Source organism: Archocentrus centrarchus, chromosome 19, assembly GCF_007364275.1.
Source record: "Archocentrus centrarchus isolate MPI-CPG fArcCen1 chromosome 19, fArcCen1, whole genome shotgun sequence".
Taxonomy (NCBI): Eukaryota; Metazoa; Chordata; class Actinopteri; order Cichliformes; family Cichlidae; genus Archocentrus; species Archocentrus centrarchus.
The window spans coordinates 28,212,213-28,239,263 of NC_044364.1; the positions used below are offsets into that span (position 1 = coordinate 28,212,213).

General features: G+C 41.3%; 1 protein-coding gene across 1 annotated transcript; it reads right to left on the minus strand.

The window, feature by feature from the left end:
• Positions 1-703: 703 nt before the first annotated feature.
• On the minus strand, positions 704-10,240 carry meox1 (mesenchyme homeobox 1). Its single transcript, XM_030754361.1, has 3 exons — positions 9,030-10,240; positions 3,385-3,557; positions 704-1,426 (listed from the first exon to the last, which is right to left on the minus strand). The coding sequence occupies exons 1-3, from the start codon at positions 9,532-9,534 to the stop codon at positions 1,304-1,306; spliced, it is 801 nt and encodes a 266-aa protein (XP_030610221.1). The 5' UTR covers positions 9,535-10,240; the 3' UTR covers positions 704-1,303.
• Positions 10,241-27,051: the final 16,811 nt, after the last annotated feature.

Here is a 27,051-nt window from a genome sequence, read left to right on the forward strand (position 1 = left end):
AGGTGATCAGTGGTATTCTTTGCTCTATTTGGTAGCTGTTGCAATCATGCAATAGCCCAATATATTAGTGCAAGACAATGAGTATTTAATCAGTGTTCACACAGCTTGCTCATGGATGCAGCATGCAAACAGGAGATGCAGGGTGTTGACCTCCACTGGCCATGTGGGTCATAAATAACTGTGGTTCCTGTTATGTGGAGAAGCTTTAAATTGCATTAAAACTGCTCTCTGATTCTAAGGTTCATCCCTGTGTGGTTGCATTACATTGTACACTCTCTGATCTACTCACCCATTAAGAATATTGATTGTTGCAGTTTTGTTTGTTATATTAAGCTAAGAATCATTTTTTTTGGGTGCCATTTCTTGAGCCTTGGCACAGAAAGAATAGATCATAATATTTAATCATGGTTACAAAACGCTGATATTTTGAAGGAAATATCCATCAATAAGCACATCACTTGATGTAGCCACAATATTTTTGTGCATCCTTAAAGTGCACACACATGCAAACCATTTAACACTTCTGCTCTCACCTGCCAACAGTAATAGCAAATGGAAGCACGTCGAACTATCAGTAATTATTTTGTTTTTATAAATTGTCGTCACACATAATAAAACCATCAGCCAAAAAATACACATCTACTGTACCTACTGTCCAGTCATAACTGTTGCAGGTGGAAGAAATTACCAATATGTTTCCCATTTTGCAACAGATGATTTATTTTATTTGCAGGAACAGTCAACATCTGTGTTTTATCAATAACATTCAAACGGTATAAAAATGTAGTAAAAATGCCTTACTGAAAAAAAAAAAACACAACTATATTCTAGGAAAAAGAAATTGTCAAAATGAAAAAAAAAATCTCATTCGGAGGCACTTAGGGCTTGGCAACACTTGTGCAGTCTGAGTTTTCCCAGGTGGTTGTAGTCAAGCGTCAAAGGCCATGATTACAATACTGGAAGCAAAGGGGAGGACCTCAAACACAATCACATCATAGTCTGATATGTCATCACTAGCCTTAAAGCTGCTGTATGGACTTTGTCACTAATATACAGTGATCAGGGGTATCATCTTTAAGAGTGAAGCCTCTTAAACAGAATATTTATCAAAGGTGTATGAAAATGCAGTTCATTATGGACATAAATCAACTATTTACAAGAGAAAACAGTGAAAGATGCTCAGTGTTTTCTTCTCGGGAATGAAAGAGTCTCTGGAATTATTTGGTTCCTGGAGACAAACTTTCCACAAAAGCGAAGGTTGCGTCGGTGTCCAGTTGAGCACAGACCTCTTTTTATTTTAATATCATTCAGAGCTGGGCGAGGCAGCCGAGTCTATGTCGTCATTTTCCAGCTCATTGGGCGAAGCCGATTGTCCTCCCTTCACTCTCTTCCACTTCATTCGTCGGTTCTGAAACCAAACTTTAACCTGTGTCGGAAAAATACAGGAAATGTTACATTATCATGTAGAATGTTGTGTAATGTTGATAAAGCCAACGCACAAGTTTGCTTTAAATCATTAAACTCTGTTAAAAACCATCAGCATGGATACATTGTTTGGACTAATATTGACTTAATATTCCCAGATTATCCCTTTGCTGCAATTTAAGATTAGTTCATTGTGGATTAAAGGCGAAAATGCCAAGACATCAAAGATTATAACCTTTTGGATATAAATATTTCACAGTTGTCTTTTGTGATAATAAACAGAATTTTAAATGGATTTTTTAGCTCAGAAGATAAAGAATTAAAAAATTCTTACATTTTTATAGATCATTGAAACAAATAATAGTTCTATTAGTATAAACACTTAGTGCTACAAATAAAGGCTTGTGGTCTTAGGACAATACAATCAAAACCGGATACCCTTCTCACTGCACTTTGAAGTTTTCACCATATTGAAATTTGTAACTCGAGGTGGTTTTATGATCTGTTCTGCAATTTTTTTTGCAAAATTTACAACATAGTCAGCAAAAAAAAAAAAAAAAAATAGAAAAATAATCCCCTACAAATCTTCTAGCATAGATTGTAAATTCACTTGGTTTGCATTGGCCTTGTGGTGAGCATGGCTTGTCGGTCCAAAGCACTCAGCTCTGGCTGCAAAATCACTCCAAATGGAGGCAGAGAGTATCATATAGACAGCAGGTCAAAGAGGTCAACTGTCAGGAAGTCAGCCTACACAGGATGTGAGTTTACTGTACTCACATGGATGGTGCTCATCTGTATCTTTGCACTGTTCTGAAATGAGCATGAGCTCATATTTTAACTATCCAGACAAAAATAGCTGCAAAAACACACACTTCCCGAGACCCGGGAAAATTACTGAGAAAACCTGGCAGGAAAAAAAAATGAAGAGTGAGCATTTGTTAAGTCTGTGACCAACAAAGTTTATTTAAAGCTTTAGAAAATGTCTTATTTGAATTTTTATCAGGAAACAGTTGGTCCTTAAACAGCTGGGCCCTGTACCTTTTAGTACACGTTACTCAGACTGGAGGAAATAATACATTTTTGGGATAATTTTTAGCTGCACGTTTTGTGTGATTGTGGATATTTACAACAGAATGATGGTGTGCAGCATGTCTTTACTTGGACTTGCTCTATGGCAAAGAAGAATGTCCAAATTTTTTGGATTATATCAAAACGCAGACAAAAGCTCGGGTTTCTTTCATGATGTTCCCTTAAAATTCCAAACTAAACTGTCTCAGACTGATTAAAATGAACTCCAACCTGTGTGCGCACAGTTCAAGGAAGCCTGAAGTAACCTCTGCACAGCCCGCTAGAAGTGTGCTCCCCTGAAATTCTGGGATTCAGATAAATCTCAGAGTGTATCCGTTACTCAGGACTGATTGAAAGGACGGCAAACCGCCAAAGCATGTAGGATGAGTTGGAAAGCGCTGTCCGGTTGCAGTGGGAGCCCTGAGCGAAGATGGAACCTGGCTGTGTGTGAACATTTCTGTCCATGCGTGCATGTGTGTGTGTTTCAGGGATCTGGGAAATAGATTTAGGAGCAGACGGCAGTATGTGTGGTCACTGTGGCACCACGGCCTCATTAGAAGTAGCTGAGAGGGACAGCGGGCTTGACAAGCAGACTGGGGTTTTATCCAGCAGCATCGACACATGTTCGCCCGATTTCATCGAGTCTGGAGCTGCCGCCCACTCGTTAAGGCTGCATGTCATTCTGCTAGAACCACAGAATGAAAACTGCTGTGGAAAAAACATGTTCATTGTAATTCAAATGCAACTATGTTTATGCATTGGTATTTAGTGGAGGGGAAGGACAGACGTTTAGGCTTTCCAATACAACCAGATGTGCAGTTAATGTGGAATGATAACATTATGCTTTATCCTGCCCCGCTGGAAATCATATATGAGGGAAAAATGTAGTACCTGTCTCTCTGTGAGGTCCAGGTTTACAGCGATCTCGTAGCGACGCAGCCTGGTCAGGTAGTTATGGTGGGTGAACTCTGCCTCGAGTTCTCTCAGCTGCTCCTTGGTGAACGCTGTACGCTCTTTCCTCGCCTTGCAGCTGGAGTCCACCTTAAAACTGGACTCCTGGATATCTGGAGAGAGAAATGCATTTCATACAGTGTGAGCCATTTGCCAGTTTAAATCAGTGATTCCTAATCGGGTGTGAAAGTATCCCGAGGGGTATGTGGACAGATGAGGTCGAGTAAACTGAAAAAAATTATTTAAGAATTGAGGTTTGAGCAGAAAAATGGGTAAGCTGCAGAAGTAGACAGCCAAATTAAAGGCATAGCTTCTTTCAGCTGCTCCCAAGGGGCTGCCGCAGTGGATGGATCCACATATTTGATTTGGCACAGATTCTTACACCAGATGCCCTTCCTGACGCCACCCTCCCAGGGATCTGTCTCTCTTCCCGGTCTCGAGCTGGGGACCTTTCATATATTAGTTTATGCAAATGTATTAGCCTGTACACTAGGGAGCCACTACACAGCCAAGATAACGGCATAAATCAATAAAATAAAGGGTCGAAAAAGTCTAAAAACAATTTTAAAAGAGAAATCAGTAAAAAATCTGAAACTTTTAGCTATTAATATGGCTAAATGTTAGCTAAAATGTGGATTAAAGAAAAATAATTCTTAGCTAAACATCTTTGAATAAGTTAATTATGAATAATTTCTGTGTTTGGGGCTAAACATTGTGACTCAGTAGTTTATATGTCAGACTAAAATGAATAACTCAAACGTTTTTAGCTAACAGGATTAGCAAAAACACAATAAAAAAGTGAATAAAAAGTTGAAATAGAAGCTAAAATTATGGATAAAAATTCAGATTAATAGTATGGCTAGCAGATCAATGTTAGCTAAAAAATGCAAACAAACTGTTAGTGAAACATGTAAACAGCTAAAAGATTGGGTATAAAATTACAAACAGCTGAAAGTGCTCAATAACAAAAGGAATCGCAGTAAAAAGCAGCAGACAGCTGGAAGAAATAGGAAGCCAGTAGCTGACAATTTGCTAATCATAACTGGTAATGGGTATGCTGTAATAAGATAAGTAATAGGATAAGTCAAAAATGGTCTATCTGAGCATTAAGAAGCTCGGTTGATGGTTCCTCGGATTTATTTAGCACAACTTTGAGGGAACGTCAGATCCATCTGATGTCATTTAAAGCTGTTTGCAGAAAAGGGAATAAATACTATCCCATCATTCTGGCTTAAAACGGAGTAAAAATGATCTGAATGTGAACGCAGCATCTTTTTTCTTCACAGGTAGCTACACATGCACGCGGTGACCGTGCTACTTCACCTGGAGACCCTTCAATTTCATATCATTGGCAGCTAATGTGATTTAAATTAGTTCTCCACTCATTTTTTTGACCGGCCTCTAGTTCACCATTAAACTGACCTTTAGGCCCTTTCCAACCAACAAACCATAACTCCAAAGGCTCTTTAAAGGGAGGCCCCTCATATAGTAAACACTAAAACCAGCACTTTAAAAAAGGGACCACCATGACCTTGTCTCACGAGTCCCATACACCTGCAACGTGTGCATGCCATGGTTATTTATTTATTTATTTTTTTTGCTGAATAATTTCCCCTTATTTGCCTGTTCAGGAGCACATGCTGTAAGTGCAAATTTCTTCCTTTAAACATTCCTTCATGATTTGTGTATGTGAGAGCGTATCGGCACAGGGCAGGGGCCACCAAACCAGCCACAGAGGGCCTGAGTTAGTGCAGGAATGCGGCGGAACATCGTTAAAGCCTCTAACAAAAGAACAAAGGTGCGGATGTGTCCAGGTCGGAGTGCTACGTCGGTGTGTGTGTGTGTGTCAGGAGATTCCTCACAGGAGCACTCAGGGCAGATTCACATTAACTCATCTTTACATGACAGCAAGCATCAGAAACAAAGCCTTGAGATATCTCTGTGAATGTGGCAGTCAGTAAAACCGCAGCCGAAGATCATTCATCTCCAGAAAGAACCGGTTGCGTACATTTCTCTGCATTTCTCACATTGCTCAGAAAAATGGCAAAATTTTAAAGCTCATTTACCAGGATAAACATGTATGAAAGCTGGATGATTTAACGTTAAGTAAAACCTCTCCTGTGTATTGAAGGGAATGAGTTTCGGTAATAATTGTGCAGCGGTAGAGACACCAGCAGCTGATGTAATCACCAGAAAATGGTTCTAATTTGTCAAAGTGAGAAGTTTTGCTCTGCGCTTGCCAGAGCAGTGTGCCAGAATGTGAAATGCACTGCAGCACCTGGGCCAGATGTGATGGGCAAACCAGGACATGCAGCGTTTGTGCACACTTGTAGTGTTTGTGTACAAATGCCTCATATGCCACATGTTATGCTGAAAAAAAAAGGGTCAGTAACGACAGTCATCCCTGAGTGCACCGACTTTTGAAATTTCCCAAGGCAGGTTTAGTTGGATGAACACCTGGCAGGGCACATACTGGCTCTCACCAAACAGGCCCCCAATAAATATCCTGCACAGCCAGAGGCCGTAAACCAGCAGAGAGGGGGCTTCTGCACTCAGCGGGGTCTCCCAGAGGCAAACAGCATTTGGTGCCTTTCTGGGCGGACGGTGCGAAAGGAGTTTGTCTTCATCGGGACTGAATTAAAGTTGTTGTAAATTACTGATTGTTTTAAAGCAGCAAAGCCCAGGCGAGAACTACTGATCGCAAAAATGTGTGTATAAAAGTTAAAGGCTGAATTAAGACAGTTTATTAGCTGCAGATTATTTTAACCCTTTTAGATAGCATCTTTAAGCAGTTATAGGTTAATAAATGTTTATTATCGTACTATAACACTTTATGAGCGGGGTTCTCAAACTTCAGTGCTTGGGACTCATTATAGGAGAACCTCTTCATAATCCTAATACAGATTAAGCATGTACTTACTGCTGTTTGCCATTCAGACACCATTGGAATGACCTGTACGCTAAAAAGTTTTAACCAATATGTATATCTTTCTATCGAGCCAAAGATTTTATGGATGCACATTTCCAGTAACTAAGCACAGTTTTCTATTTTCTATAGAATTTGTCTGGGGAACCCCCTCGGTTCAGTAATGTAATTGTAATTTAGGTGTGTGCAGCATTTAAAAAGTCTTTACGATACTTTTTCACCTGCCTGAATATATTTTCCTTTTGCAGTACTTTATGTTTGTATATGGATGATTCACAGAAGTATTTAAATTGTTAAAAACTCAAAATGCATGTAGTTTGCCGACAGTCATGGTGTTAAGTGTTAACATGCTTGTTTTATAATGGTGCAGAACTCCTTTTCATGCATGTCAGACCTTAAAATTTTATATCTAAACCATATTGATATCAGGGCGAGCAACAGTCAGATGTTTATACCAGCATCCCTGTTAAATGTCACACTGTGTAATGATGGTCAAACTTTGGATTACAGTCAGTGTCAGATCATATCATTTTGGTTTTAAACATTTGGAAACATTACTCCGAGTGCACCAAATTTCCATATCAGAACAAATACACAGAAGCAGACTGTATAGCAGCTGTGCCTGTAATGTGAATGCCTTCAGGACATTTTCCTAATATATGCTCTCCTACCAGCTAGTCGATTTGAAAAACTAAATGGTTCTTTTCTGAAACTCAGAACTGATGTAGTGGTCAGACATGTTGCATGCACTCAGTGGGAGATTATGTTACGGCTTAACGACAGGAAAATGTCAATGGATAAGAATGTAAGAAGTGGGCTCACAGGAAAGTGATTTTACCAGACGTGGTCTGGCATGTTTTCAGTATAGTGAGTGGAGGTTACAATAAGGTAGGAAAAAGGAAGGTGGGTGGAGTGGTGTGCGGGGTGCCCCCCCACCTCCTCTTTTTCAATTAGACTCATGTCTGTTGCATGCATTGGTCATGTAGTATTTCCAAATTTGCACGCTCTACAATCAGACGTGGCCTGCTGCCTTTGGACAGGTCAGGGTTAAATACTGGGCAGTTTAGTTGACACCATCTTTAGTTTCATGACTAAGCAAACTGCACTCATGCAGTGTGTTTGGATTAACAATGAACATTTCTGAACACTCCTCACACTCATTTATCTGTTATTTCTGTATTTTTCTCCATCTGTTAATTCTGTGTTGGGTTTCCTGTTTTTGAACTTTAATTTTAAGGCCCTTCTTTGAAGTTTGTGCTGCCAGTGGCCGTATGAATAACAATTACGCCACACTTGCTCGATCGCTGTAACAAAACACGATTTAAAAATATATATTAAAACATGTAAGAAGTTAGAAGCCACATGATTTTTTACAAAGTACGGATGCAAATTTTTCTTTTGTATCAGGCGTATAGGGGCTCAGGCCGATCTCATAGCATAGATAAATCACTGTGTTTATTACAGGCTAAATTTACCAAAAACTTCTACAAATGAAATATGAACACTCCATATGTGTTTTTATTTTGCTAGGGTGACATTCCCCATAATAAAACCTTCACACGTTTAGATCCAGTTTAAAAGTAAATGTTTCCTTTGGCCTGTTGGTCTTACTGCTAATGTTACGCCCAAAACTTTCAGGAATTAGTCTGGTATGGCTATCTGTTACTTTTGCTTCCCATTAGCAAGCATGAAATATGATAGACAAAATAAATTGCACTGTGATCCAAGGGCATACACCACAGTACATCTGAAGGTTAAACACTTCTTACAATATTTGAGAATGAGAATACATTAAGTCCTTTTTTCTGCCAAGATTTCCTGGAAATATCCTGTAAAATAATATTAATTTACTCCTGTGGATCAGTTGAAATAATTGCTAAATGCAATTTTTTTAGTTCCTTTTATAAAATTAAAAGCGATAATCAATATGCAGCAGGACTGTGTTCAAGATAAAAATACAGCGTAAACACGCGTGAGGCCTTTAAACGCTTTCCTCTTCACACCCAACTTCATTGTTTTATTATAATTTTTAGCGTGGCCCTGCTGTAATAACTCAAAGGTCTTTTTCCAATGGATACAGAAGCAAAATGAAAAGTTCAAATGCCTCATGAATCATCCTTTTGAAAGCGCTGGAACAATAAGAGGATGCAACTGCTACTTAAAGCGTGTCTTGAACACAAAAGTCTCGTCACCTACTCACCTTTTGCATAGCAATCTGGTGAGGGTGCCACTTTAAGGCTGACTTGCTGAGGAAATACAGAATCTGTGTCATTGCCAGCTGTGAGACAGGGCGCAGAAGAAATTCTTGACCTTGATACATATTTTCTTAATTTTCAGTGGAACAACAATGACGTAAGTATTTTTTAAAAATTATTTATTTATCTATTTTTAGACCTGTGCAGTAGTTGGGCATAAAAAAGAAAAAAAATAATGGAATTTTTTTTTTCTAAAGTTTGCCAGATCAGGAGTTCTGCTGCTTCACCGGAACATTTCCATCCATCCATAAACACCTGAATATGGCACAAAAAGAACATGTTCACTGTGATTTTGTTAACACGCCTAAATTTTGCTTCATTTTTCCTTTCAAATGCCTCTAAGGCTGTACTTTTAAAACAGCTCACACCTGGTGGCACTCCTCTATCCCAGCTCACTGACTCACCTGTGACATCTCTCTTCCTCTTATTGGAGCTCTTCTTGTCCGAGTCGGCCGACGCCACGCTCTGGGGTGAGTATTCTCCGTCCATACATCCGGGCACGGTGCCTGGAAGCCTGTCCCCCCCTACATTGTCCAGCTCAGGCCCTCCAGCCCCACTGCCGCCACCACCTATTACTGCAGGGGCAACGGGCGGGCAGGCCTCAGGCGCTCTCACGCGGGTCTCACATTGGTTGAACTGCCAGTCAGCTCTTTGGTAACCCCCTTGGCTCTCTTGGTACAGTCTGTCATCGCGGGGGTAGGCTGCGTGCGGCGTGCTTGGCACCAGGCAGGAGCTGGAGAAGTCTGTGTAGGCCAGGAACTCAGGCTTCTGGTGCAGGGAGAAAGGGGCCTGCTGGTAGGGCGACTGCAGATTGGCTCCTGGGACCCCGGAGTGAGGGTTCCTCATGCAGCCCCAGATGGGGCTGCTGGGATGGGCGCTCCGCATGCAGCTGCTGGCCGGCTGATCCATGGTGATACAAAAACACTTCACACAACCTCGAGTACAATCTTATTACAAGTCTTTTCCTCGTCGAGGAATTTAAACCCCTCTCGGAAAGTAAGTTAGGACTGGAAATCTGTATCTTATTCACTTTTGAAGAATATCCACTGCAGCTGACTAAATGCACACCATCGTCTTCACTGCATCTACTCACTTCTGTCAGAGGCTGTTGACTCTTCCACAGCCCAGAGCACGTGAGGACAGACACCTTCCTGTGACAGCACGTTTCCCCGTCTCTTTGGGAGCGTGCGTGACGTCCTTTGGAGCCTCTGGTCCTCACACACTCTCACACACTTTCCCTTCTGCGTTGCTCTCACACACCCTCTCTCCTTCACAGATCTGACTGACTTGCTGCTCGGCGGGAAAGCTGCATCCACAACTCTATGACTCCCGTTCTCAGGGCTGGCTGTTTTCACAACTCTTCTAAGGCATTCTTGACAAGTGAGCCCTCCTCCTTTTTAAACATATAGGTGGGAAAGAGTGGCAAGTTTATGGAGTGTAACGTGAGACAGCAGAGGAGGAGCCCTGCCGGCCACATGTTGGTAGTACCCTCCAACCAACCCTGCCTCATCAAACTATTAATCACAGGGGAAATTTTATATGCACATCTAATGGGCTTTCCAGACATGGGGCTTTTAAAGGGACATTGTCTGAAAAGTATAAAGCAAGCACCCACCCACATGGGAGCCGGGGACCCTGACTTATTTCAACTCCTTAGTGCTTTCTGACACCCAATTTAGTTCCTTTTTTGACACCCTTTAGAGGAAAGTTAACCCTAACCCTTTCCCTCTGCACCCTTGATCCTTGCCTGTCCCCTCCAATCTGAAAAGCCTTTCCTTCTTTCTCTTGCTGTTTTTATGGCTGTGCAAGTGTGTGTGCACATTACTGCCACACACCTAAATCCACCTGGCTGGACTTTCTCTAACTTGAAGGTGAAAGGACAACTGGATTTGATATTGACTATGCAAGCGCTCACACCTCCTGAGGTTTTCTCACTTTAGTGAAACACAGTATGAAATTTCACAGTCATATTTTACACATACAATCTAATATTTCCCCTAAGCAAAGACTGATGGGAAGGGGGGGGGGGGGGTGTCCTTTTTAGTGGATTTTTATTTTGTATGCACCACGTTGTGTTTCTGCTCGGCACATCTCCTACTAAATCTGTCAGGGACGTCGAGCAGCAGCAGCAATTGTTTGCGACACCAATCACATGTAGATTAACCACATTTGGATGAAGCAAGGATGCAATTATTCAATTTTCTGATTGCTGATTTCTAATCTCTGCACGCTACTCATGATAGAAGCCACTTCCCCATGAAGTAATGTCTCTAATACCATTGAAACCTTTTTGGCTAAACCGAATTTTGGATTCAATTTCAGCATATCTGTTACCCAATAAACCCGCTGAACCACACTTTACAGAAATGCAGTTTTTCTTCATAGTGCTCATATTTGCGAGCTGAGCTGTGTGCCTTCCTTATGTGTCCTCGCTCTGCTCCTGACCTCTCAGACAGGAGAGGAGGTGTAGCACACCTTTAGAATTAAACTGAGAGTGAGAAGCTGGGGGAGAAGAAGAAAATAAACATGTTAACAATGACGGGAAGTACACTAAAGTCATGAAATGGCCTCTTTCATTCTCTGAATACAAGAATATAATTTGACCTGCATTCAGAAACATTTCATTCAGTTGCCACAAAATAAAAATAAAAAAACAAGCATAGCAGCAAATAAAGGCTGGAACGCCCCCAAATCAGATTAGGAAACTGGCAACAAAATAATGAGTGGACAAAAGAGAAGAAAAAGAGCAAGTGAGGCAGAGAAGGAGAGGAAGAAAGGAGAGTGTTTGAGGTCACACACCAAACCCTTTCCATTTAGCCAGCAAATTGTTGAGCCATGAAGCATCCCTCGCTTTTACTGGCAGTCTGAGCCTTGGCCACACCGCAGGGAGCAGGAGTTACTCTACATTTGTGGTCAAAGCAGGGGCCATCTGTGTGTCAGTATAAATTAGAGTGTGTCTGTGAGTGTGTGCGTGTGTGCAATGTGAAAATTTACGTCATTAAGAGAGCGCACATGTGCGTGTGTTTCAAGAAGACATGGAGGGTGTTTTTGTGTGTTTTAGTAAATCTCAGAAGCCGAGTGTTTGACATTAAAGGATATAGGAATGGTCAGAATAAAACAAGCTGCTACACAAGAGTCACACGAGTCCTGGTATGATTACCGCCGACACACTGTGCTCTCCGGCCTTCGGTCTCTATCGGGCTGTCAGTTAGCAAGTAATATTCGTTAGCAGATATCTGCCCATGCAGGATTTCTGATACTAGAAGTGTTCTAGTTTTGATCTGCTGACCGATCATATTTGAGCAGGCTTTGGTTGAATGTGGGGGAAACGATCTGTGTGGAGAACAAAAGAGATTTAGTATTTATCTGTATTAGTAAAACCTCACCCCAACCCCCGGGTTCATTTCTCCCAGAGCCAAAGTCTGCAGACTAGCCAGCTTTAGCAAGGTTAGCAAACCTGTAGTTAATTCACTGGATTACCTGGTTACTTGCATTTTTCTAAAGCTCAGCAAAACCCCTAAACTTCTGGATGGATAAAAAGCAATCACTGCAGAACAGCCAGAAAATTATTGACTTTCATCGTAAATGCAGGATTTTCTAAACACTTCAGACATTCTTGTGTAACAGGTTTGTACAATAACTTCTCACAGAATACATTTCTTTTCAGGGTTTTTCTACATCCAGTCTGCCAAATTTTATCACTGACTATAGTGGTTAGAGGTCCCACCCTCTTTGCGTCAGTATATCAGACACACAAAGGACAACAGAAAACTCAACTTGACAGGACATTGAAAAAAGAGTTTATAAAATTGTCCCAGCAGATGTGATGGAGCTCAGAGCACAACTACCAAAGGACCTGATGGAAGTGCCGTGCCATCACACACACTGCAGCCCAAACTCTTAGACATTACTCCGAGGACGTCTTTGTGAGATCCCAAATAGATTTTACCTCATGAGCTCCCCTGGGCAACATCGCTCTAATGTCGTATTGAGCCCCCATGTTAATAGAGCAGCTAATCATCCAGAGAATTTACTGCTCGCTTGCTCAACCCAGACAGCATCCCTCATGTAAACCAAACTGAGTATTTCCAGTAGTGAAAACATCTCTGACAGCTTTGCTGTTGACTCCTAGTTTGTAAAATGTTCTGTGTTTACAGTCTGTATGTGTGCACAACTGCAGCCTTTAAAGAACACAGGAAACTTTGTACTGTGCCCTCAGCAGTGTTTTTGGACCAAATGTGGTGCTGAGATGGGAAAAAAATTGAATTATTTTTCTTGTACTTTGTTTTGTGCGCAGAGAAAACCAAGTTAACCTATAGGCCAATATTATTTCCTTTAGAAGCTCTGAGGCTTTCCCTCATTTGTAAGGTTTCTTTTTGCCATGTGAGAGTGCAAGATGAAGCCTGGGAGCCAGTGTCTCTTCCTTAAAGTGTGAGTTAATAATACTGTTGTTAATGATTACGTTTCACCTGCAAGTGAAATTTCCCACTGATCATCGTGATCTTATTATAATAAATTGATTTTACCATTTAATTTTGCCATTTTAAGAGCTGAGCACGTGGTGTTCTATTTTTTCACAAACTGTCAGCCAATACACTCTTTACCATTACAGCAGTGAGTAGCACAGCTAAACTGGGTGTCCAGAAACCAATCAGACCACTGCATCTGCCACATGTGAGCTAATAGTTCAAAACGCACACCAATAAATATAAATTTAAATATAAAGTGATATGGGAACAGTAAAACCTTCCTGTTTTCCCTCAGACACACAGCGAGATGCTGCTCCGTGTCAATCGAGCCGCTGAAATTATTCCTCTGACTCCTCAGATGTGGTCCCTGTGAAAGCTTGTTCAAACTTTAGAGAAATTAAGTCAAAATTCTGAGTTAGCTCTGCGAAGCTCTGTGAAAGAGGAGCGTTTCCTTGTTACTCGGAAGCAGATGACACCAACGCATGCGCACTGAATATCGAGTAGCGACAGGATCAGTTAGCTAGCAGTGTGTAGCAAACTGCAGTCAGGTTTTTGACCTTTGAATGCATCAAAGGAATCAGTGTTTCATGTTGAACTGTTGGACAGCTGATGCCTTCAGCCTCCTGCTTCTGGGTAAAAAGGAAATGATGTACCTTCATGGAGCTTCCTGATTGGCAGAACTAACTCAAAATTTTGAATCAATGAATCAAAATTTCAAATTATTAACTCGAAATTTTGAGTTATGTATGGTATGGTTTTTGGTTTTGTGGCAGAAACGAGCTTCCATAGGTCCCAACTCTGTCAATAAGAGCTAATACCGCCCCACTGACATCCTGAAACATGTATGAATGCAGCCGTGATGCAGCTTCGACTCATGGATCAACCATGAAATTTTCCCTGCTGCTGTTTCCTCAGTTGGATGAACCCAGAATCTCAGTTTTTTGCCTTCTCTTGTTTAGAAACACATCATCACATCTTCGCTTGATGTCGACATCATTTCCTTCACAGTGCAGTTTATGAGGATGAATTATTCACAAAAACACGCTTTTGGTGTGTATGAAGGTTTCTCAACAAGTTTGAATCTGAAAGATTTGGAATTTCATGTTGTTTTTTTCACAGCGTGTCTGTTGTGTAAAGGCCTTTAGGCAGAATGGAGCTGAAACTATTTGTGTGTCCAACTTTGAAACCTTTAAGAAACTGAAGTTTTCCTGTATGTTGCCAACATGTTTTACACATTGGAGGCAGCAACGCGTGCACGTGAGCATTTCTGCTAACAGTGTTTATTTAACTGAAAGGGTGAGTTTTTGAGGAGCTCAGGAGTTGGTGGACTCCAACTGAAGTCATAGATACCACAGACTGCAGATAAATGAGCTTGACATGAGTCACATCACCCCTCACCCTGCTGACAACCTGTTTCTGTCAGTCTAGCTCTGTGTGTGCATAAGAGAGTGTGCGTTTGTGCAAAACTAAGAGAAAGAGAGCGAATATAGAGAATAAGACAGAGAGAGAGAGTTCAAGTATGCACACATGCAGAATTTGTAAAATATTGCTTTGCTGTCATGTCTCTATAGATGCAATCTTCCATATAAAATTGGGTTTCAATGTTTGTGTACGTGTGTAAGTGTGAGAGTGTGTGTGTGTTTTCATCTGATCCATCTTCATGACACTGGCAGGATTAAAGCCCTCCATCAGTCTCTTAGGTCTGACAGCATGACCTCCTGTGACCCCACGTTCACCTGGGTCTGACTGGACTGTGGGAGCCCTTTCTCTGCTACTGTCCTGAAAGACGAGCCTGGGATGAACAAAGTAGGAGGGATTTAGGGTCAAATCCAGGGAAAGTGGATGAAAAATGGGAGAAGGATTGAAGAACAAACAGCAGAATAAATATAAGGTTAAAATAATGGTTTTTCTGACTGGCTAGTTAATTCACTTCATGATTATAAAACCATGACATGGAGCTGTCATCAGTGCAGCTGACATGCTGCAACAAGGTGATATATGTCGGGTGGGCACTTGGTAACAGTGGGAAGGAAAAACTCCTTTTTAACATGAAGAAACCTCCAGCAGATCCAGGCTCAGGGAGGGGCAGTCATCTGTCACAATCGGTCGGGGGTGAGGGACATCAGGAAGTATAATGGCAACAAGTAACACAGGTAAATATATTTAAACGGGATACTCGGTGCATTCAGGTCTAACTCAGCATAATGAAGAGCAGGTAATAATAATGAAGGAGACGTGCAGGTCCGTTCAGTTTGCTGCCAGCTTGAAGGGAAAGTCAATAAATGATCTTAAAAACAAGCAAACAAAACCAGCAGTTAGTTTGACAGTTACATCAACCTAATCCAAAATAACTAATGAAATCATTTATTAAGATAATTCCTATTGTCCCTCCCAAACTGATGTGAGAACTCCACAGTGCCAGTCTTTTGCTTGAGCTCAGCAGCTGAACGACCCCCCCCCCCCCCACACACACACACACACACACACACACACACACACACACACACACACACACACACACACACACACACACACACACCAACAGAACAACAACAACAAAAAAGGACTTCGACATGAGATTTTTTTTTCCTTTTAACCAGGATAATCTGACTCTAGAGATTAAAAATCTCTTTTGCAACAATGTCCTGGCCAAGACAGACACCAGTTCAAACAACTGTAGTTGCACAGACTGATCACACACACACACACACACACACACACACACACACACACACACACACACACACACACACACACACACACACACACACAGAAATAAGTATACCAAATGTACAAGTGATAATGAGTAAAATAGAAAAACAACCTAAATTTGTGAACTTCAGTGCCAATAAAGCCTCAAACATCAGTAAAAGTCATTGTCTCAGGTCATAAACAGGGGTAGTGATATTCCGGCCCGAAGGTCATTTAAAAATCATAGTTTTAGTTGATTTTGCAGCTGAGTGCAGGTGGAGGGGGTTGCAATGTTTTTTCCAAATTCAGTGCGGCCCTTCGGGACAGACAGAAGGACTGAGTCTTGGGATCGTAGACAATAACTTCCCACACTTTTCTTATGAATGTAGGTCAGTAAGACGGGAGCAGGGCAAGAACAGCCTTATGAACAAGAATGCACCAGCGGCTGAGTCAGACCATCCAACCCAAGCATACAACACACAGTGGTAGATAAAAGCTTTAAGGGTTGTAATAAATCTCAGTGCTCCATTATTGACATTATGTGGCATTTTTAAGTAATGTAAATTGCATATTAACAACATCACTGTGATCCAGCACTGACATAAAAGTGGAAGCAAAAGGTGTTTTTCCAGCTTCAGAGGATAGACAGGATATGACTCTAAATAACCTCCTTTTTCAATTTAAGTTTTTTCCACTTTTTGCTGGATGTCAGGTGTAGTTTCTATTTATATTGAGACTCAATTTCTATTTATATTGAGATATTAATTCAATCTGAGAGCACTGGACCGCAGTGATACATGAAAGGTTCAATGGTTTTGAGTTTGCATATGAAAACAGTGTTGAATATAAAAAAGTTTACTAAATGCACAGGTTCCAAATGGGGGTGGGGGGTATGTTATATGCAGTCTGAAGAGAAGACAAGGACCCGCCCTCCTGTGGGCTCACCACCCGCAAGAGGTGTCGTATGGGTCGGATTCAATGTGGTCGGGCAGTGACCAAGGGCGAAGGCCCTGGCGGACCGATCTCTAGCTATCAAGACTGGCTATTGGAACATGGAATGTCACCTCTCTGGTGGGGAAGGAGCCTGAGCTAGTGCGGGAAGTTGAGAGATACCAGTTAGATATAGTCGGGCTCACGTGAACGCATGGCCTGGACTCTGTTCCAGTCTGGAGTTGCCCTCGGTGAGAGGCGGCGAGCTGGGGTGGGTATTCTTGTATCCCCTCGGTTTGCTGCCTGTATGTTGAGGGTTGCATCCCTGCACCTTTCAGCTGGGGAACGGGTCCTAACTGTTGTTTGTACTTATGCACCAAATGACAGTTCAGAGTACCCACCTTTCTTGAAGTCGCTGGGCGGAGTGCTCGAAGGTGCTCCATCTGGTGACTCCATTGTCCTGCTGGGAGACTTCATCACTCACGTGGGCAATGACAGCGAGACCTGGAGGGGCGTGATTGGGAAGAACGGCCTGCCCGATCTGAATCAGAATGGCGTTTTGTTATTGGACTTCTGTGCAAACCATAACGAACACCACGTTCGAACATAAGGATGTCCATAAGTGCACGTGGCACCAGGACACCCTAGGTCGCAGATCGATGATCAATTTTGTAATCGAATCATCAGATCTACAGCTGTATGTTCTGGACACTTGGGTGAAGAGAGGAGCTGAGCTGTCAACTGATCACCACCTGGTTGTGAGTTGGATCAGGTGGCGGGGGAGGATGCTGGACAGACCTGGTGCACCTAAACGTATAGTGAGGGTGGCTGGGAACACCTGGCAGAGGCCCCAGTCTGTGAAATCTTCAACTCCCACCTCCGGCAGAACTTTGACAGCATTTCCAGGGAGGCTCTGAACCAGGGTTATTATAGTTAACGAAAACGAACGAAATAACGAAAACTGAAATTGAAAAAACATTGTCGTTAACTGAAATAAATAAAAACTAAAATTAAAAGGAAGAAACGACAACTAAGTAAAACTGAATTGTGAGTTTACAAAACTAACTAAAACTAACTGAAATTATAGATATTGTTATTTTTTCAAAAGTCTTGTGGATTGATATGAAATCATTTTTTTCCTCTCTCCGAGTTTAAGCTCGGAACGCCGTCGGGCAAATGGGTGCGCATGTGCGTGCGTGCGCACACCGCGCTGCTCCTCAGAGAGTCCCATGTGGACTGTTTTTTTTTTGTTTTTTTTTACTATGATAGCACAGATAGCAGCGAGTGTCTTGTTGTGGATGATGTTGTGGATGATGAAAAATGTACGGAACACTTCTTAGTCAGGAAAAAAACACCAACATCAAAGTAGACCTGAGAAGCGCACACAAGGCAGCTACGGAAACCGCTCTCATCCTACAAGGCAACCCGGCCTGCACCTCCAGAGAAACGTGACTACTCGTCGGGTCAACGCAGCCCACAACGTTGTGTTTAGTCCTTGTGCGTTTCCGGCTACTTTATCAGTCAGATAATAACAATCAGGACTAATAATCAAAGCATCAATATAAGGACTCACAAATGTCAGCAAATTCCTGGAGGGAGCTGCTGAAACTATGGGAATGGACGTGAAGGAATGAAGAAAGTGAAAAAACAGGGACAAATATGTTTGCACCCTAAAAACTGAGCACAAAGAGCGAGGACCAAAAAAAAAAACCCAGCACACAACCACAAGGTAATTAACACACGCAATCCAGCTATACATGCATAAATGCAGACATGAGGTCGGACACTTCCGTAGGCTACAGAGGCCGCAAAGACCCTGCAAGTCTAATCAGCGAGCATCTAACCAAGTAGCTCCAAAACAGAAGCAGCATCAGGTGGAGAGAACATCAGGATGCAGCTGGATTTGAGCTTTGACTCCTTCAAAGAGTTTGTTTTTGTCAAACACCACATGTAGCTGTTGTTAATCTGCTGCACTGAGGCTGAACTTTATTGGGAGTTTATTGTAGAATTTATCGAGTTTTGGAGTTCATATTGTTAGCAGTTTCTCCCTGTTGATGTTCATGTGTGTCCTTAATATTACACACATTTAGCATGTAGTTCTGCTGTCTGTGAACAGTTGGTTGCTGAATATATTTCTTTAAAGGGTATCTTTAAAGCGTACCTGATTAAGTATGAAAATACTAAAACTAATACTGAAACTAACTAAAACTAAGCATAAAACCAAAAATAAAAACTAATAAAAACGAGCAAAACCACTCTGAAAACTAATTAAAACTAACTGAATTAGAGAAAAAAAAGTAAAAACTAACTAAAACTAAACTATAATGTAAAATCCAAAACTATTATAACCCTGCTCTGAACGGATCATGTTCTGCACCTCCATTGTTGAGGCTGCTGCTCAAAGCTGCAGTTGGTGCCTGTCGTGGTGGTAATCTCCAAGCCAGATGGTGGTCACCAGAGGTGAAGGGAGCCATCAAGCTAAAGAAGGCATCCTATTGGGTTTGGTAGCCTGTGGGACTCCAGAGGCAGTGGACGGGTACCGGCGACCGGTGACCAAAGCAAAAACTGGAGTGTGGGAGGAGTTCGGTGAGGCCATGGAAAAAGACTTTCAGATGGCCTTTCAGGTAAACCGTCAGGCACCTCACGAGAGGAAAGCAGTGCTCTATTCACACAGTCTATAGTGCAGGTGGGGCGCTGCTGATCTCAACTGAAGCTATAGTCAGGTGATGGAAGGAATACATTGAGGACCTCCTGAATCCCATTAATACGCCTTCTGTAGTGGAAGCAGAGTCTGGGGATGAGGGGGATGACCCGCCCATCACTGGGGGTGAGGTCACTGAGGTGGTTAAACGAGTGAAGGGTAAAGGGACCGGGAGATTGACAGACTGATCAGGGCTGCGTCTGCAGTGTTGTGGATGCTGCAGTGGTCTACCGTGGTGAAGAGGGAGCTGAGCGTGAAAGCGAAGCTGTCGATTTACTGGTCAATCTACGTTCCTACCCTCACCTATGGTCATGAACTTTGGGTAGTGACGAAAAAATAAGATCGAGAATACAAGCGGCAGAAATGAGCTTCCTCTGAAGGGTGGCTGGCTTCTCCCTTAGAGATAGGGTGAGGAGCACAGCCATTGAGAAGGGGCTCAAAGTAGAGCCGCTGCTCCTCCACTTTGAAAGGAGCCAGTTGAGGTGGTTTGGACATCTGATTAGGATGCCTCCTGGGCGCCTCTTGGATGAGGTGTTCCAGGCAGGTCCTACAGGGAGGCCCCAAGGCAGACCCAGGACATGCTGGAGAGATTATATCTCTTAGCTGGCCTGGGAACACCTTGGGGTCCCCCTGGATGAGCTGGTAGAGAGGGAGGTCTGGGCTTCTCTGCTAAGCTGCTGCCCTTGTGACCCGGCCCGGGATAAGTGGAAGAGGATGGATGGATGGATGGATGGATGGATGGATGGATGGATGGATGGATGGAATAAAAAAACTAAAAAACTTTGTTGTCATTCTTGTGACTGTGTGCATGTGCATTAGCTGTGTGTGGTGTTGTTCGATTAGGTTACTGAACTGATAAGTTGCGTAGCTGCAAGTGCAGCCATCACAGCGCTCTCAAGTAAAAATGTTATTTGTTCAACTGCAGTGAAAACTCTGCATTCAATTTGTTTTTGCCTCATTAGCAGTATAGATGTACTGTATATGCACTTAAGTGTGAAAGAAGAAATCCCCACTCTACGGTAAATTTACTGTTACAGCCGTTTGACCAAAACTTGGTTTGTATGACCTTAAACTTTAAACAACATTTTAACTGCTGACCAATTCATACTGGTGGAATTATTATGAAAACACATCTTACAAGTACTATTTGTAATTATATTATACAGTTAAATATGAAATGTTTTTAAACTTAAGTAAATGGTGCTCATTTTTTAGATAAACTGGCTTTCATGAGGTCTACTGTAAACAGGGAAAATTGAGAAATGGCTGGAAGTGATTATTCATGCCCAACTTGTTTCAAAAACAATTTGTAATGCACAATAGACTGTACAAACAGCTTCAGGCACAGAGAGATGTGGGGGAAATGGATGGTGTGTTTTTTATTCTTAGTTTGCCAGCAGCATTACCTAAAGTCATTAGCTGTGCAAGCTAAATGACTGACTGCTGTGCTGACAAATGGGCAGGAGTTTGCAGTTGCTTAGCCAAAACAGCAGGATGATGTCAGCGCTGCTGGCTGTGAAAATGTCTTAAAATAAAAACAGAACTGTATTTAGGTCTCTTTTGCAATAAAACCTTCATTAACTGATTGTTTTGACTACTTGGGGCCAGTGAAAATGAGTTCTGAACACAGATATGATGATATGATAAAGTGTGATTCTGCCCGTGCTGAATGTAAGTTCATCGGGTCCTTTTGTTTCCGTGTTTTGGTCCTTAACATTTTTGCCTGCAAAAATACCTGCCTCCCTATCACCTCAATGTTTCAGCGCTGTTGGCGTTCACTAGCTAAATGCTAACCATGTCTGTGAGCCGTTTCCTGCTAAGCCCCCGGGTTAGCTTCGTGGAGCTGTGCTCATCAATGTTCGCAAGACATTTCAAATTTGAAGTTTTAATTTCCCACTTTATTTATCAGATATCTGACAAATAAATCCATCTGAGATGCAACAGGAGGGGTTCTCAAAGTTTTAAAAACATTACTTTTAGCATTTGTAACGTTTCCATTCAAAGGACGGTGGTTTATGCTGACAGATGACCTTTTTTAATCTGTTTATTAAATTGGCGTGACCAAGTGCATAATTTTTGTTTAAATAATTTATTCAGTTCATGACTTGGAGTTTATTCTACAAACTAACATCTCTCGAATACAGCTAATAGGCATTTTAGAAATATAATGTATAAGCATAGCTTTAAATAATTAATTTGATTAAATGACATTTGTTGCAGTTGCAGCTTTACAACTATTTTAAATTTAATCTGGCTTTTACTAGGACTCCTGTGTTTAGTAGCAAGACCATTCATATGTTTAAATGAAAGTTTTTATAAGTTAGCATTTCATTGTTTTAGATTGGTTGTGCCACTTGAGTGTACCAGCCTACATATGGGTTCAATTTAGATTTTTTTTTTAATCTATGTTTAAGGGAGGACTAACATTTTCATCCAACCATAAAACAGGGGGCCTCCGTATGATGAAATATCCGTTTAACTATTATTACTTTTTGACTTCATAATAAAAGTCTTGTATTTTTGGTTGTGGAACCCTGATATTTGAGAACATACAAACTGCTGTTTAATTATCTTAACAGCTTTAAAACTATGGACATTTATAAATTAATAAATTGATTAATTTAACAACTTAAAACTCATGCAAGAGTATTTTTATTATTAATCTATTATTATTTAAATGACATTTATTTTAAATATCAAATTATAAAAGAATATTTGATTGCACTAAAATGTATTCAAACTAACAAGGTGTTAGCATAAACATAAATGATTTTAACTGGAAATGCTGCACTCAGATGAGTCACTCGTGACAAATATGCACAATACGTGACTCACATATTCAAACCAGCCATTGTTATGCAAACCATATTTATTTAAAAAAACATTCATCATGCACTGATGTTTACTGCATTGCTGTAATTTAGTATGAAGTGAAATGAGTCAATGAAATCTGCAGTAGTTTCTATTCTTAGTTACAGGAAACACACAACACTGCTGAAGGGCCACACAGTAAATAAAACTTTAATAAGTCATCTTTAATCCTTTAAACTGTTAGGATGTTTGTCTTTTCCTAAATCCTTGAAAGCTGAATATCACCGGAGTTTATACAGTTAATTGTGCAAATTAGATATTTGCAAATGTTACCATGGACCCTGAAAAAATGGGTACATAAATTAGTCATTTGATTAATAGAAAAATGTATTCAATCTGCAGTCATTAGTTAGAAACATGTATATTTGGGCAGTCAGACTTCAATGGCCCCAGACATCCATCCATTTCACCACCACACACACACACACACACACACACACACACACACACACACACACACACACACACACACACACACAGCCAATGAATTTGGTAATGTTTGATTAAGAAATAATGCTGCATGCATGCTGTAAAGAAAACAGTAAGAGTGCATCTGACTGTGGCACAGGTTAGGTAATGTTTGGCCACAACAGCACAGCTCTCAGCATTTTTACCAGTGCTTTGCTGCAAGCACTTGGCTCATAATATTAATATGAAATCTCTGGATGTCTGACTGACTGACTAACCAATCCATCATAAAAACTATTTTTAGGGTTAGAGTTCCAATATTACAGCAATCCAAGGAATAATCTGCAAACTATCTGCTGATTGCTCCTGAAAAGGTTGTGTCTGCAAGACATACAGCATTTATACATGAGTGTATGCGTGGGAGGGAGGAGGGGGCGAGGGGCACCCACAGGTGCTAATAATCACATATGATCACATATGATTGGAGTCAGGTGTTGGCAACAGTCTCTTGCTATTGTGGGGGAATATTATAGCTCTCTAAGGCTTTGGACTCTCATCATCTCGCATTGTGAAGTTGTTTACTATTTTTCCACGGTCATACTTCCAGAGAACACACCAAAGGTCAAAGCCAGGTCATAACACAGTATCAGGCTGAAGATTATTCTGAAGAGCATGGAGGTCTTAGAAAGCTGATGTGGATCAGGGAAAAAAAAGAATTTAGCCTGTTTAGATGTAACCGGGGATGGTGGAGATTTTAGAGAAATGGCTTAGGAAGCAAATTTTGGTGGTGAGCTCACAGGAGCCTGGACCCACGTGGCTTTTTTCTTTCTGGGCCCAGCTGGGTCTCACTGGCTAAGGCTTGGCCCCAGTCTGGGCAAGGTTACTCAGTCCCTTCTTCAGAGGGGTATTCTGAGTCACTCTTAGTCTGGCCCTCACCCCAGACTACTTTTCTTTTCCTTCTGAGACCCTAGCAGTTCAAAATGTCCCTGACAGCATAACTCCTGGGCACAGAACCACAATAAAGGTGGCAATTTGCCTCTTAGGTGATGTGTTTCAGGCATGTCCTACTGGGAAGAGACCCTCAGGCACACCCAGGATATGCTGGAGAGATTTGGCCTCTTGGATGGCTTGGAAACATCTTGGCATCCTCCTGGATGGAGGAGGAAGTCAGTGGTAGTCGGCTTAGTCCAACCTGGACCAGGATAAATGTAAAAGGATGAAGCTGTAAACAAACACATATCAGCTTTAATTTTTTTTTTTCAGATCGTTTGGTGGACCCCACTTTCTATCTTGTCCATTTGGAAAGTTTATAAATTTCAGCGAAATAAGATTAGAGAAGGTCTTTCAATGAGAATCCACCGAGGAAAACCAGAAAATACAGCCTCCACCTTTTAATGAATAGAATGAAATATTTTATCTACACAGTAGCTGTTTTTTTTTTTGTCATAAAATCCTTGAATTGAGAATGAACTCAGGTTTTAACAATAAATGATTCCTCTTGTACTGAACTGGAATTTCTTCATTCTGGGTGAACTGACCCCAAACATGTCTTGTATTTTATTACAGGCCTTCAGCTTCCATGTTGGGTCATTTTACAACAATGAAAACAGCTAATCTTTACCTCACTGACACACCACCACAAAAACTAATTTTCCTGCTGCCGCAATATTACCACACACTGTATAATGTGAGCAGGACCAGGCTTGGTCAAACACTGGAAGCCAGGCTCCTGATTTCATTGGCAAATACAGCAGATTTCAGTTCCAACCACATTCTCTCTCTGCTTTAGACCACAGCATGAATTAATGCCTCGTTCATGGAAAATCAATTGAAGAGTGCTCTCTAGTGGTTTTCAGTCAGAACAGCTAAAATATCCCTGAACCTTCATTTCAGAGTCAGTTTATCTCCTTCTGAGCAAAATGTCAATGGTATCCTTTTTTTTTTAATTTCAGACAGCGATTTGAATTGTTGCCTTTCAAGCTTTCCATTTATTGTGTACAGAAGCACTTCTTAAACTTTGTTTGGCTTATTCAAGACCTCCATAAAATGCTTGTCATCAGTCTTTCTCTGAAAAGTAGGTGGTGTGCAGCACAGCTTAGCAGCAGGATGCTGTATTATTGCCATGAAAAACATCAGATATATTCACTTGCTTCCATTATTGTGCAACTGATGTGCTTTTGTGCTTTGGCCGGAGACAAATAAATCAGTCCAGATTGAAGAAGTAACCTCAGATCCATCATATTTGATAGTGCAATCCTAAATTCTGGTTATTTTAGACAGAAGGCCTTATTGCACGTTGTGCTTCAGTTTTTCTGCAGTAGGAGAAACCAGAACCCTGCGTACTGAGCTGCCTGTGATAACGTTGGCTATTTAACAGCATGAAGCATAAATCAGACTAAATATCTGCAGGGTGTAAGGAATACACCTGTCTCTAAGGTGTCTACAGGGACTGATTCAAAGTGTGTTTGAGTCTGTGCGTTTAGCTGTGTGGACAGTAGCTGCTTTGCGTGTTCATGGATTACCTTCCTTCCTGTCGGCCTCATTTTCAAGCAGCGCAGGGCTGGAAGTCCTGCTTTGGGAGCCGGGAGTCTTTGAAGAGGCCTACTGAGCACGCTCCCCGGAGGGTTGTCAGGATCTGCCTCAGCTAACAAACACCTCAAAAGGGAGCAAGCTCACTGGGCCAAACATTTCCTCAATCACTGAGCAAACTCTTTGGGATTTAGATTCCCAACGCACGGGGGGCACCGGCCCCGTAATCCTCACAGTGGGGAGTTCAGACTGGGCAGAGGAACGGAGCACATGTCAGCACATGCATATGACACCATGTAGGGTGGACATTTAGGCATTCACAGACACACAAAGAAACCACCCACGCATCCACATGCAAGTTTAAAAAGAAATCCCCAGAAGTATAAAAAGGAAGGAACATACCAATAATGGGCGTACAGACGGCCTCACGCACACCATTCCCCTGAAGCTTTACAGCAGTGATGGAGGCAAAGGCCGGGAATATAGGGAGGCAGGACAGGAGGTGATGGAGGGGGAGTCCTGTCTAAATAGCAGCATATGGTTTGAGCCTTTGGAAGTCTTCTTCTTACATATGCACAGTACCGAATGCAAATGACTCTGAAGGTACAGTACTCTATATATGCAGTACTGTGAAGTTTGTTGCATCATATTTGTACACAGATGAGTGGATACTTTTTGTGTGTTTTAGCTTTGAGTGAATTAATAAATATGACATGTGGTTTATTGGATTTGTTTCACCAGATTTTCCACTTCACTCAGAAGGATTTATTTTTCAAACACGGATCAGATGGTTTTTAGCACTGGAAAACTGGGAACACTGTAAAGCTGCTTTAAGAAGGTGGCCTCGGGGGGGGGGGGGGGGGGGGGGGGGGGGGGTGAGATGGGACGTGAGTTTACACAGTGCAGGTTCAATTATTTTCTGGAGCTTTTCATAAAAAATACTCGAGAGCTGTCAGGAAAACATATAGTTTATTATATACTGTATAAATTATGATTGAAATATCCTTTTAAATTAAATTCCCTAAACTGTCTGCTCCTCTGTGTCCCATTTTTTAAAAGTTCCTGCTGATATTAAGAAAAAGTGAACTTTATAGTTAATTTTGCACTGTTTCTACAGTGAACCCCTTTAATGTAATCTTTTTTAACACATTTAGGAAACTTATTTCTGTTTCACCTTCCTCTTGCTTTATTGACATTTTAAAAATATTATACTTTAGAAAAACATTATTATATTTAATGTTTTACAACCATTATTGTATTTTACTTTGATTTTTACTTATTAAGCTCCTTGTTGTATTCAGCTTTTTACACAGTGTCTTACTGTATTTAAACAACATTTTTAAAACAGCTAAATAAAGGAATACACCACATTAAGTGCTTCAAATTATTATTACTATTGTATTCCATTTCCTTGAGCTATTTCGCTTTATTTAAGCTATTTTCTTACTTCTTACTTTTCTTGTGCTGTTCTTTTGGCTGCTGCAACATGAATTTTCTACCTTTGGGATAAATTGTCAGGATTCACAAGAAGAAGGAGCCAAATGCAGGATTTTACCCTTTACCCTAATAAAGTTACCCTTTGTTTAGATGGTAGTTCAGTTTCAGAAACGAAGCCCAAAAATGAAACGATCATAAACGGGAATCACGCAAAACGGAGAGAACGCAGAAGATTCCCAGACATTACAGTAAAGGACTGTCAGGACTGTAAATGCAGTAATACCTGATTGGGCGTGACAAACAGGTGAGGAATGAGACACAGGTGATCGGGAAGCAAAGCTGACAAGAGAAACCTAACCTACAACGTAAAACGGGAAGAATCACTCCCGG